Here is a 14,426-nt window from a genome sequence, read left to right as displayed (position 1 = left end):
AGCGCTTAAGTTAAGGACTTTTCAGTTTCCCATGCTCTGCCAGCAAGCAGGTGTGCAAGGAGCTGGGAGGGAGCATAGCCGGGGCAGCTGACCTGAACTAGCCAAAGGGGTATTCCATACCATGGAATGTCATGCCCAGTACATAAACTGGGGGAAGTTGGCCAAGAGGGGAGGATCACTGCTTGGGCATCGGTCAGTGGGCAGTAAGCAATTGCATTGTGCATCACTTGTATTTTCTTGGGTTTTATTTCTCTCTTTTTTTTTGTTATATTCCTTTTCATTACTATTATTATTATTGTATTTTTATTATTATTATATTTTATTTTACTTTAGTTATTAAACTGCTCTTATCTCAACCCACAAGTTTTACTTTTTTTCCCCCAATCCTCCTCCCCATCCCACTGGGAGGGGCGAGGGGTGAGCGGCTGCGTGGTGCTTAAGTTGCTGGCTGGGGTTAAACTACGACGTGTTAAGAGCCAGAAAAGTGCCTTTCTCAATACCTGGAATGTTGCAGGACTTATTCTCTCTTAGGCCTGCTCCACAGCCTGCCCTGCAGTCAGGGGAAGCTTGTGACATCCAGATCCCAGTTACTCTGCTTCAAGGGCAGATGAGTGTTGTCTAAACTCCAGTCTGGCAGATGAAACCCAAGCTGTTGCCCCTTTGTCCTTTGCATTACTGAGTACACCACTTATGAAGGCTCTTTAATAAGAAAGTATCTGACAGAGCTGCCACTGCTGTGGCCACACAGTTAGGTCTAGCTTAATTTTCCATAGTCACAGTGGTTGCATACCTCTAACTTCTACCTAAAAGTTTTGGTCAGAGAAAGATGCATAGTACAAAATGACATGGGGGACAGATAGCACCAGATGAAGTGGCAGGAGTTTTCATATGCACTTCACCAATGACTGAAGTACCTTAGATTGGAGAAGAGTTTAATAAGGGTGTCCATCCCTTCTCTCCCCAGCTATGACCCAGGCACAGCCACACTGCTGAACTAACAGAGTTATGGGATGGAGATTCTGCTCTGCTCTCCCTCAATGCAAGAACAAAATCCCCACTGACTTCCATGAAGGCTTGAGGGGAACCAGTTCATCAAGCTCCACTTCTCTTCCCCATTAAACAAAACAAGCTGGAGTGCTGGATACAGTTTGTTAGAATTAAAGATGTTGAGAAGTTGTTATACATCAGCCATAAATTTATGTACAAACATCCCTGAACACAGTACCAAAGAATTTGAGGAGGAACAGGAAGAAAAAACAACTCGGGAAGCGATCCCATGTCACACATAACCAGTGACTCTGCCTGGCTTGAAGAGGAACATGACAGGGAGAAAGGTTCGCTTTGACTTCACAGCTTCAAAATGCGTGCCCATGGCAGGAGTGGCAGTGAGTGGCAGGGATTTGGGAGAATGGTGCACCTTCTCAATGAACCAATTTCCTCATATTTAGGACAAAGCATCAGCCAGCAAATGGACAGAACAATTAAACCAGTGACAGTTTTACAGCAAAATACCAGTTAGAATGAGTAAAAGCCTTCAGTACAGGTAAAACTAAAAATAATAAAAAAAAATTAATTCCATGCATACACAGTTAAATGGCTTGACATGCTTATAGTCTCATCAAGCTTGGTGTTGGTTTAGTAGCCAGCAACCTCTCCAGTTGGTAAAGGTCCATGCTTTATTGGTATACTGCAGTATTAGACAGCGGTGAGTGTGAAATCAGACAGTAACTGCTGTTGGCCTACATCAGGGTATACTCACATCTTAAGAACAAAGAGTGAACATTACAGCCCGGGAAGAATACAAGGTCACTGGGCATCAGTCCTTTGTCTAGCCTTGATCTTTCCAGACAGAAATAGAGCAACCTATAGAAGGATTCCCTGCTGTACCCAGGGTTAGGGTTGGTTTGCTTTTGTTTGTCTTTAAACCAACATGACACAGTGCTACAATAGAATTGAAAACGTTCAGCCCCCGTGTAAGCTTATGCCACAGATACTGTCCATTTCAACAAGACATCTCCCCAAGACTGCAGTGATCCTGCTTACGAGCTACGGCAGACGGACTTGATCAGCGTTGGGTGCAGCCTTCATTAGAAAATGAAGGGCAATCTGATCGTGCTCAATGGAGCCCAAATGCCCTGGAAAACAGATCTCCTTCCTCCCTCCCTCCACTCTTCTGCTCCTCAACATGGTGTGGTTTCTCAACTTGAGACTCACAACCTGGTGGGGGTTTTCTCCAGTTCTGAGGTGAGGAGTGCTCTATGAGACAGGATCACTGTAATAGAGGAATTAGGTACTCCCAGTACAAATAGGTATTTCTGCAGTAAAAGGACATTGAGACAGTGCTCCAAACAATGCAAGGAACAGAAGATACACCATGCTTTGAGGATAGACAGAACATTGAAAAGGCTTTTTCTCCCAGATAGGTACATGCTGACAAAACAGTGCATACAATGAAAGAAAAAATGTTTCTCTTTAAACGGTATTAAACAAATGACAAAAATGAGAATGAAGTCCCCAGCATCTTCAATTTTAAAAATTAATTTTGACTATCGAGATTTATTAAAAAAAATCTATGCATGTGCACACACAGAAATCAGGAAAGGGCTGGATAAGTGAAACACTGGCAAGCTTATGAACTTTTGTTAGTGGGTCCAGGTGAGTTTTTTAGCAGGAAAGGGGAAAAATAAGGATTCAGCTAATCAAAGATTTTTAAGTGCCTCACGGAAAAGCAACAGGCATGAGCTCTAACATCCACTGAACTAAACAGAGAGACCTACCTCTGGTCTTGCTGTAAACCATCAAAGGCAAAAACCTGTTTTCTTCTCAAAACAGGATTTGCAGCATTTTAAAGAAAGCATCTAATCTAATTTTAACAAGCTTGAAAGCTCTTGAATCAGGAAGCATTCATTTTCCTTCAACCTTCCATGTCCAATCAAGTGACAGCTGTATCATTACTGGCTTTAGAGTTAATTTTTATCAGTAGGAACTGTGGATTTTTATGGTTCTCAGGGGCCCAAACTTTACAAAAAAATCATTGATAAAAATCACACCTTAAAACTCTAATCATTCTAGAGCAAACTAAGTATTTACCATCATGTCATGCAAATTTATGATCCTAAGATCTTTACCCCCTTTACTGTAATAACACCACCATTATTTACACTCATACTTGTGAAAAACATGCCTGTGAATACACAGCTCAGCCAGGCACACAGGCTTTCCAGATCTCATGACATTTAAAAGAAAGTGCTCACTGCTTTTAATAACAAACAACATAAACCAAGCTTATTCTACACGCTCTTTATAGACCACAGAATCAGAACGGAAGACAAAATACTCTGAAGAACTGCTATGTGTCATCTAAACTAGGCTTTTTTTTCATATGATGCCTTTGATTTTTAAGTAGAAGTTCTGTATTTTAAAATATCAATGGCACCACACAGCCTAACAGTAGGGAGGAACGCAGAAGATGCCTTTGTTCACAATCCACATGTTGCACAAGAATTATTTCCCTTATAAATAAGTAAATAAGATATGTACCCTTGTTCAGGCATATTTCAGCAACTGTAGAAATTACTGAAATAGAAGAGGAAAGATTTTGTTAATTTTAATTTCCTAGGATTTACATTTCCTTCCTTACTAGAACCTGACAGCACGGGCAAAAATTTTTCCTAATGTATCTTGACTGAAACCAGTGTCTGCTGCTACCCACATTTGAGTAAAGTACACATCAGTCTCATCTTGGGGACCTCCTGATGTTAACACTGTGCATCAGCCACTTACAATCAGAAACCCCAAAACCATCATCATCAAGTAGGAGACACCAACAAGCAGCTGGGTTTCTGACAAAAGGACTGTTCTCCTACCACTTGTGTCTGACAGCAGCTAACAAAAGAAAGGTGTATATATTAAAAATTGTTCCAGAAGATTCAATTTCCCTCACATATTTAGGGTCTCTCTTATTTGGTATGGAGAAGAGGATTGATGCCCTAAATGAAGAGGAAAGAGACGCGCCAAAATGTACAGAAGCTGCCTTAAGAAACTACGACGTTCAGAGAGAGAAGCATTATTGGAAGACTAAAAGGGACTTCGGCTTCCTTCACTTTATACATGCCTGAACATAGAACCTCCTTCCTTCACGCTCACTGCCCTTTCCAGCCAGTAACAACCACGCTGCTGAATGAGGTGGATCTCCAGTGGTCCAAATCCTTGCGCACAAAGGTAAGCGACACCCAACTCCTTCACACACGTGTGGAAGTCAGGAAAAATTTGGATTGTTAATTTGTTTTTCATCATTAGAAGTTAAATAGCAGCAATTAAAATTTCATTCTAAAGTCACCTCTGACAGCAGTCTAATACTTTATTATGACAAATGAGACTAGTTAAACAAACATGGTATTTGACAGAATTTATAGGTCAGATATCCTTTCTTCTGTTGAAGAACTGTTCCAGAAACAGTCACAATTCATGCTAATTGCATATAAATCATACTGATGAGATCTGAATCACTGGTTTTCAATATTCAAATTCAGGTCTGCTTCATCAGTTCAACTGATCAACACAATTCTTGCCCTCCGAGTACCCTAAGAAACTACTGGGGCTTTAAACTCTCAGGAAAAGAGTGGAAAGCATGCTATGCCAAAGGGAACTGTAAATAAATAAGGCTAGACATTTTTAGTGTGCTTAAGATATTTCCTATTCTTCCCTCTTCCTTTGTCTTCCCAACTCTGGAGCCCCCCAGAAGAAACTTCTAGTTGATTATGAAGAATCTGCATGTGTGTGCATTTATCATGGGACAGAAGAAGACAGAATTTAAAATATCTCTGCTTCTTAGAGAAGAAAAGGAGCTATGAACAGGTTTTAGATCTAACCCATTTTCCATTTGACTTTCTCTGGTCACCACCAAGTAACTGCATGTACAGATACGCCAGACACGAACTTCTGGCATGAATGCTACTGCTTCAGAATGAATACAGCTGCTTCAACTAATAAAAGCTGCTCCACAAACAATCTGTGCAAACAGAAACCAGCCCTACAGATATTCAAGGGGGAAAATACAGGTCCTGAAGCAGTCTGGTCTAATAATACTAGCCCCATTTAGTGAACTAATTCACAAATGATTGTTGTTTCACCCTTTGCTGGGTTCTAATGATTGCGTTCAGCATTGCCAATGCTGCTCTGCTGAGAAAATTCTAATTTTGCATACCCTTTAATCTTGAAGCAAACTGGTAGATTGATTTAATTTTTCATATTATTAACATGCAACTCTCTCATTATGCTCATCTGTCTACTTTATAACTGATCTCAGCTCCATATAGCTCACATAATGTACATGCAAATACAGCAAACCTAAAAACTTTCAGTCACATGTTGGCATTTTTCAGCTACAGAAATTTCTCTTCCAGTTGTCCTTTGATATAATTTGTATTTAGCGTGCACTACAATGGTTAATGGGATGGTACCTGTTAGGCAGGCCTATGAGCTATGGGTGATCTGAGACAATGGCAGCACTAGGTGCAAATCATCTTCAGAGAACATGCCTCTCTGTCGTGCACAAGGAATATGTTTGCTAGGAGATATGGACTTAAACCAAAACCAGTACAGTCTAGGCCATTCAGATATCAACTACTCAAAACTCTATACCTGTAATATCCTACGCAGGTCCGGGCTCCTACATCAACTTGCCATTATTCACGTTTGCTTCATCTAGCCAATTTATTCCCAAATTTTATATCCCAGGTCACTGAGGAAAACCAGATTCTAGGAAAGGCTGATATGAAAAAAACCTCCAGGAGAAGATCCCAACAGGACATAGCAAGTTTGAGCTGCTGCTGAGCTGGAGTCAACTTAAAATTGTCTGACACGACTTTTCTACTGTCATTGCAGAAGATGACTGAACGTGGTCAAGTACTTGGAATAGCAAAGAAAGAATTAGAGTGCCTTTTATCCACAGACTAACTACATCTGCACATTATTTTGGGACAAACCCCTAAACTGCTTTTGTGACTAGTCTCCATATTCATCCAACTATGTGGACGGAGTTGGTTCAGCACAGTGATAAGCCATCTGGACAGCCCAACAAGAGGCTGCCTCCACATCCTCTGGAAAGACAGGAGATGAGTGCCTCAGGACTACTCATTCAGAGTAGACGTAGCTGCTCGATCTTGCTGGGATTCAGCTCCCTCATTTGTAGCAACTGCCTAAGGATATCTGGGCACTTGATGAGTATGGGATTTAAAAGTTAATTATTGAGAATAAAAAATTTAGAACGGTGAATCAAACGTACCATCAGCCACACTCCAAAATCTACTGGAATTGGCAGGAGAATCAAATCTTTTACTTAGTCTATAACTACCTCTGTTAGACTTGAGACACAGGTATGCTTAGACCACTGCTGTTGACCAGCGTATGCAGATTAATCAATGCTTGCAACGACTAACTTGAACTGACAGGCTCCTCTTCCCATGTGTGCTTTGTGAACCAGAACAAGAATCTCCCCATCTCATCTCATCCGCAGTCTTGCCGCAAAGGTTTCTGTTCTTTCCTGCAAGGTCCTTCTGTATTTGCCCCACAGAAACAAACTCCCAGATGAATTCTAAGGGACCTGATCCTATGTGAAAACATTAGTTTAAAACTGCTCTCTCTCTTACCATTCTTGGCAAGCGCTCAGATATGAACCACATGTCTGGTGGAGGAATTTGGCCCACAGACTGTTTTTAATTAAATGCTTGTCTACTGATATTAAACGGAACTTCAGTGGCATAAGAGTGCTGCAAAAATGATTCATCCTAAATGAAATTATTTCCTATGTGATTTACAAACTTTATTTCTTCAAACTGGAATAATTCCACATGTGTTAAAATGACAACCACTTAAACATTTAAAGTTGAAAAAATGCCAGATGACAGAAAATAGTTGGAGAAAAATCCTCGTATTTCATTTTTGAGGATAATATTTAAAAGGGAAAAGAAAAGCTGTTGAGATACTTTATTAGCAACTAGGCTAACTCCAGCTACCAGCAGGTGTGTTCTTATAAAATTATAAATCCATTATCTTTGTAGGCATATAAGAGAAGAAATCAGGCCTGAAAACAGTATCTGAAAGGATGCAAAATATTAAACATCACTTCTAAAACTGTATGTTCACTTAAATTGAAACAGTATGAAATCTATTCACTTTTCTTAAGTAGCAGAAACACCTGCAAATCCTTTTGTTGAAAATCTATTACTTGAACTCTAATTTTGCTGGCTAACAAAGCAATTAATTCATCTGCCCAGATTGCTATTACTTTACTGTATAATATAACTACTGGTACTTTTGCTGCACAGGCAGCAAAAAAAAAAAAAAAATCAAAAGGAGACTCATGCACCCACTCCCCATGCTCACGCTATCTGCTAACGCAGGCTTCAACTACTTATATTTCATCTTAAATACTGGGAAGTTCAAGGCAATTATTTTATAGCTATTCTAAATCCAAAAGACAAACCACCTTCTTTTAGAATAATACACAAGCAAGCTTTTCCCTAATTATCAATCTCCCTGTTTCTAGATTCATGCTTTAAACTACAGGAACAAACGAGAGCATTCCTTGTCACCAAAATATCACTGTCTAAAGAGATGCTTTAAAACATTCCTGTTCAAAAATGAGGTATCTAATCTTTAAGAAAACCAACACACTGAAGGAGATGAGCAGGTTAAAACTTGTATTTACAAAGATATATTTTACTGCAAAGAAGTAAAGTATATAACAAGACATGCCTAACTATTGTAGGTATCTTTTTAAATATCCTTCACTCAGATTAAACTCTGTTAAAGTGTGCATAGACCAAGGCATTAAAAAAATTAAAAAGACTTCTTAATTTATTATTTTTGTAAAAACGATCTTGAAAATTTTATATTGTCTACATTTACAAAGTCCTGTAACTTGTTCATCATTACTTATGTGGGTGGATTCATCATTGCTGCATGCAGATCACTGCAAGTGACCTGCAGTTCAGTCAATGCTGTTGTTCATCATTTAAAATTCTCAGATTTAGTTCCCTTCCCCCACAAGAAAAATATATAAAAGTTAAAATTAAGGCCAGTGTTAAAGAGCACATCTTGTCTCCCAGCTCTGATAACTGCGGGACACTTTCCATACAGGAGACCTTTCATCTGGATTTTCTTAATTAACTCGGAGAAACTAGAATCAGATTTTATTAGGTTACAGCCTTAATTCTCAATACTTTTAGCCTGTGAAAAGGAAGCTTACATAGAATTAGTCCCTCTGTCCTTCTGCACATGTGCCAAAATCTCACTACTCTATGTACAGTACAGAAGACAATCAGCCTGGACCACAGTTAGTCCCATCATTCTCTGTGTCAGGGGATGAAAAATTTATGAGGTGGCACTATTAAAAAAATAGCCTGACAGACTAATTGGATCCTGTACAGATAAACATTTTTCATGATCAAAGCAAAAAATAAAATTAAACAGCCACCATCTCCAAACCCCCCACCAAAAATCACCCTCAACAGAACTCTGATGTCTCCATAATAATTCCACTGAAAGAATAAGGGGAAAAAATCTCTTGCAATTAATCTTTATACCGCACCGATAAAGGATAGAAAGGACTGCCTTGCAAGTAATACTCATACCACTCTTCATTAGAGCTGTTTCAATCTAAGTTTTTTTCACTTGAATTCTATCTTTCATCTTGTTCTCCTTCTTGCCCAAGGAAGAGTTTAGAGTTTCAAAATCTCCATCACCAAATCAGCCTGTTGAACCCACTGAAGAAAAAGCCACTACTATCGTTGTTCCTGTATACATGCCTAATTTGTATCCTCAGTTCATCAGTTAAGATTATAAAATGGGTTATGAAGATGAGTAGACCAAACACATTCTTGCTATGAAAAGATTTTCCAGCATATTTCAAGATTTCAACAAGTCTTGGTCTTGAATATCAAGCTGCCTGCATTTGGCTGTAAGTTTAATTTTTTTCCCCTAACTCTGCTGAGGCACTCATAAGTTGCTCTCCTTACATGGGAGAGAAAAAAAATTGTAATAGACATACAAAAGAGCACAACGTACCTACTTAATTTCATTTTTGTTTTGTCAAAATAACTAGTCAAGTGTCAAAGAAGCTACAATATATACCTAAAATATGACTTCATCCGAAGAACAGGTGAGTGTATAAAGTCTTACAAAGGTACCTAAATCAGTAATAATTTTCCTCTCCTCCTGCCTTTCAGAGGAGATGCATTACTGTTAAGCTTCATTGAGACTTATCCTTATTATTGTATTTCTAGCATCCCTTCCCTCTGGCTGGTCAGTACAATCATAACATTTGAAATAGCCCGTGCACTGAAATTATTACCAGCCACTCTTCACGAGCCCCAGAAGATGCAACCGCTCTAATGAGCAATCACAGTATCCGCTGGTCTTATACGCCCTGGTCCCTAGCAGCTGAAGACCTGTACACCATCTTCATCACTAAGGCCAACAGACACATCCTCCTCTACCTCCTCATCAAGCTGAAGGCTTCCAAAGGAGTATTTATTTCTAGGCATGGGAGAGGAACTCAGCACAATGGGATTTCCAAACACCAGGGGGTGAGTGAAGGGGTTAATGATTTCTGAGTCAGAATCGCTAGATTCTGTCCCACTGCTGGTGGAGCCCTCCATCATCTGGATTGCAGCCATGTGATCCATCACGCCACTGGCATGCAGCGACTGCATGACTGGGCTCTGCTTTGACTGTGCCCCCGCTGGCATACCGTTGGCCATCATTTTGCTTTCTGGAGAAGACATCTTAGCCACCCCGCCTCCTTTACAATATCTCTCTGATCTATACTCCTGCCCAGGGGTTGAGGATATCTGGCTTAGGATAAATGGATCTGTAACTGATTTATTGGAGAGATTTGGGATTTTCTGTGCACGAGGCCGTTGAGAACCTGGAGAATATCTGCAGTACCCATGGCAGCTACTGGCAGGGCTATCCTCCTCCCCAGTCCTCATCCTGCAGTCATGCCCATTTTCTGAGACATAACCCTGAGAGCCAGTTCTACTCAGGCTCATGTTAGGGCTTGACCCTTTGCTACTGGGAGGCAATGGAGTGGCCAGCGGACTACGGCTCCCCGGCCCTCTAAACATTTCGTCAACCAGTGAGCTGTGCCTTGGCATCCTGGGGCTTCCACCAGTGTAGAAGGAGAGATTAGCTGGGTTATCATCAAGGTACTCTTCAGAGAGATACTGGGAAGACTTTATAGAGGCTGAGGAATCCCTATATCTAGTTCTATTGCGATTTTCATCTCTGTAGTGAATATAGGCACCACTGGTCAAATCACCCTCATAATTGTCATTTGTTTGGGAATATGACCGGGTTATTTGTCCTCTGAGGAGATCATACTCGCTATCTACATCACTGCAGTCAATGAAAGGAATGGAGGTGCTGCTGCCATGAGCAGCCCTGGAAGCTGGACCTGTGCTTGGTTGCTGTGATTGAGGTCTGTTCTGCTGCATCCTGTCCTTAGCAGCCTCCTCTTCTTCCTCCACTGTTGACACCACTGCTCCATCCACCTTTCTGCCTTCCTTTGGACTCTTCTTCAAGGAAGGGCTCTTGTGCTGTCCAGTGTCTTCTGTTGAAGCTTTCAATTCCTTTCCTTGCCGGCAGCTCTGCACTGCTGCAGCATCATTGTCGTCTCCATAGGCAAAACTAGAGCTCTGGAAAGATAAAAGAGGGAAGGCAAGGGGGAGACAAAGGGGGAGGGAGGGGTGGGAGGGGAGAGGTTTGGGAGGGAAGGGAGCCAGAGGGAAAAGGCTATGTGTAATTACGCACCAGAATTTTGCACTGTATCTGAAGCAACATAGGAGTCTCTTGAAAGCAGAAGAGGTAACCCAAGCTTTAAAATTAATTAGAATTAAAAAAAAAAAAAGAGGTCTCTGATCTTGAAGAACAGAAAAATACATAAGCTAAGCAAGGGAAGAGAAGGCAGACAGAATGTGGTGATATGTAAAAAGGGGTATTTGAGGTGTTTCCATGCCCTAAGGCAGCCATCAACACTCTAAGAACATCAACCTGTTCACACTACTCTGAGAAGCTGGAGAAAAAGATAAACACATAAGACAAATTCTGCACAGCCTACTTATATACACTAAAAAAGCCGTGTGTGGGCTTTTGAGCACCCCACATTCAACCCCTGGAGCATGCCTGCCACTAGTTCATGGACTGGCTTTTCTGCACACATAAATATGTTGAATCTGCCCAGCAGCCATGCTCCATCTACCTGAGCTTGTCTTAGCAATATTAAAATGCTAAAAGATATCTGAAATGGGCTGCATTTATAACAGAATTCTCTGAAGTTCTTAGATTTGCAGAAATGAGAGAGGCTGTGAATATCAAAAGGAAGCAATGCAAGGAAGGTGAAGGTTTGGGTAGCATTCTTAAATACATTAACCTAGTAGCTTGCTCCTGCCATTTAAGCTCTACCTAACATAAAGTTATGTGATTAAAGGTTCGCCTCCACAAACACAGATGAGCACAGAGAAACATCGGCAGGTGGAAGAACCCCAACAACCTAGTCAGGAAAATGGAGCTCCCTGACCCGGCTCCTCTGGGGGCTGTCCCAGGAGAGCCATCAGCCTGTGGTCTGGGTGTGTCTGGGATGCCAGCAACTGGAGAGACCAGAGCACGTGCATATTGGTTGGGTGGGTAGGTCAATGTGTAATTGCTAGCAAACATTAAACTGGACCAGTTGATGCGTAGGATAAGAGAGTTGGGAGCCAAGCGCTGAAGCAGCCATAAGTCAGGCCAGACACTGGAAAGACCATGGGGGGTCAATTACTGGCAATGTCCTAAGTCTGTACCAGCTATTGGAGAGACACCTTTGCATGTGTGTCTCTGTGCATGAGGTAACCAGGAACCTGAGGATCCAAGTGTCAGTTACTGGATAGACTGAGTGTCTAAGACCAGTTGCAGGAGGGATCCATATCATATATATGTATACATATTTTTCACTAATGAACTTTCATCCTGATCAGCCAAAGAGCGGAGCAGGGTGAGGCTACTGGCACTGTTTGTGCTTGTGGGAGTGCTGTTTTCTGTTTGTGTTTACCTGTGTGGCTGGCTGTGTGTATATGTGTATATATATTGATATGTGCATTTATGCGGGTGCCTATAGTGAATACATCGTCAGCTTTACTACTAGCTGGACCTGGGAGAACGCAGCTGCTGCAACCTCGCCCTATTGGGCTATTGGATTTGCAAACTCCTAACACGTAACAGCTATTAAGATAAGACAAATACATTAGGTATCTACCAGAGATAATGGCTTAAAAGTCCACAGCTGTAATTTTTCTGAGGAAATAATTCTTCTTCTCCCTGGTTAATACAACAGAACACCTTGTCATGGGCAACCAAAACTCCCCAGTGAAGGAAAAGAATTAAACTTTTCCCAGATGCAATAACCAGCTACAACCTAGGACCCCAGCAGTAACACTGTGGATTGCAATTTTTCAGATGGTCATTAGTACAGCTCAGACAAGCTCACTATTTATATTTGTCTGGTTGTCTGGAAGCAACGCTGTTCCACAGTGGAAATGAACCTGTTCCACTTGCAGAACCTAAAACTTATGACATCCAGGGCTCCTCAGCTCCCAGTTAAATGGAAAGTGAGCAGAAAACTATGCTCCTAGAGTTTCAAAACAGCAATCAGTGGAGGGTAATCTAACAAGAAATGTTTAAAAGGCATGATCCAGGGTTTCATCAACATCACTGACTTGTTTTGGCACCTCTGTATGCTGTTCTGAAGGCTGTGCAGTCAGACTCCTGATGGAATGAATCTTGCTGTGTTTTCTGGAGATGAAAGGAAAATCACAGTAAGAAGCCATTTCAGTTTTTTTCTACAAATAGGAATCAAGAGACATGCCTCCTTTAAAACAGAACCTTTGAATAGCAGTTTTCGTAAAAGTTTGCTCCAAAGCAGATTAACATTCCTCCTTCCGTAAAATTTAAATGCGCTGTGTTGCAAACATACCATTGTAAGAAAAGGGAGAGGCACTGAAGCAAAAATGGTCTATCACCAGAACACAAGTCATAAGCAATGAACTGTTGTCATGGTCTTTGTGGCATTTTGGCCATTACTTTGAGCTCATCATGAGCAAGATGAGTTCAGACAGAACTGGCTCTAGCAAGTTGGAAGCTTTCCCTGGAGACCTCTCCCTTGAGGTTGGCTATACCTATTCCTGTTACTTTCAGTTTTATTCTGAGGTGAATATGTCTGTTCACATACATTAACCACATCCCATCAAAGAGGGTGCAAATCAATATGGGAGGAAGTTACCTGTGATGGTAGGACACTCACTGCTGAAAAACAGATTGAAGACTATTGATTTTAAGTAAACTACAGGTTATGCCAACTTCACCAAAACATTCAGGACCAAGGGGATATTATACAAGTGATAAACTGTCAAACCAGCAAAGAAGGAATTTTTCACTTGAACTGGTGCCAAGATCTTAGAATATAACTAACTGGAAATCATGACTTTTCTTTGATTAAAACATATTGGAATAGTTCATTCATTTCCTCTCACCTTTCAAACTGCACTTTTTTGTGCCCTCCTTCTTTAACATAGTCAAGAACTTGCTTCTGAGTCCGACCACTGGAAGAAAACCACAGTTAAAATATTTAATACAATATACCACCTGGTCATCATAAACACGTATGTGGCCTGCATATGAAGTCACAGCAGCCAGAAAAGTATTTGTCACTATCAGCATAAACTCACGTAAGATCATAAGGAAGGGGACCTGGTCAGATACACACAGATTTTTATAATTCTGCATGTTACTTGCCACTTTTTTTTGCTATGGAGCTACTTTTTGATGCCATTTCAGAACTGCTTAAATTCAGTTGTGTGCCCTTTATAGGGTACTGCATTACTGGGAAGTCACCACAATAGAAAGCGAAGCAGGGGTTAAGTTTTCCTCTCATGAACAAAAAATATTCTTGAATCTTTTTGAGTCAAATACCAGCTTTATCTGGTATCAGTAAACCCTGGAACCAAGACGAAAACCACTGAAATGCATTTCATGACTCAGTTGCTACTATTAAACACATCAACTAAGCATAAATATGTTTTCTGCAGAGATTTAGGCTGGAAATCCCTTTCTCCCCTTCTGCTACAGGCCGTGAAAGAGTAGTGAGAAAGCCCAGCACTTCCTATTGTGCAAAGTTATAAACACCAAAGGGAACTGAGCGCAGTAGAGGAAACCCACACCTCAAGAATGCTCAACAGAGAACCAAATCCTTCCCATTTGTTAGAGGCTTTCAACTAACTGAATTACCAGAAGGCCTGGAAAAAGTTACTGAATGTGTGTAGCACACATCACAGTGAGTGGAGGATGTAGCCAAAATCTGCTCTCCAAACCAGGAGGTAAGCTGAATGCAC

The 14,426-nt window shown here is 40.9% G+C and overlaps 1 protein-coding gene across 4 annotated transcripts in view; it reads right to left on the bottom strand.

Annotated features, from left to right (window-relative positions):
- FARP1 (FERM, ARH/RhoGEF and pleckstrin domain protein 1) overlaps positions 1-14,426 on the bottom strand; it is a 217,510-nt gene that overhangs the window by 37,457 nt on the left and 165,627 nt on the right. For 2 of the 4 annotated variants that reach the window (XM_050890909.1, XM_050890915.1), the window contains exons 11-13: positions 13,569-13,637; positions 12,756-12,831; positions 10,460-10,700 (exon numbers count right to left, since the gene is read on the bottom strand). In XM_050890909.1, the coding sequence (XP_050746866.1) occupies positions 10,460-10,700; positions 12,756-12,831; positions 13,569-13,637 (386 nt within the window). The remainder of the gene's footprint in view (positions 1-10,459; positions 10,701-12,755; positions 12,832-13,568; positions 13,638-14,426) is intronic. The other 2 variants (XM_050890923.1, XM_050890931.1) reach the window with 1 other exon arrangement.

The sequence above is a fragment of the Gymnogyps californianus genome, chromosome 1, assembly GCF_018139145.2.
Source record: "Gymnogyps californianus isolate 813 chromosome 1, ASM1813914v2, whole genome shotgun sequence".
Taxonomy (NCBI): Eukaryota; Metazoa; Chordata; class Aves; order Accipitriformes; family Cathartidae; genus Gymnogyps; species Gymnogyps californianus.
The sequence above is the reverse complement of the archived record's forward strand: the minus strand, read 5'-3'. Positions and strand labels throughout refer to the sequence as shown.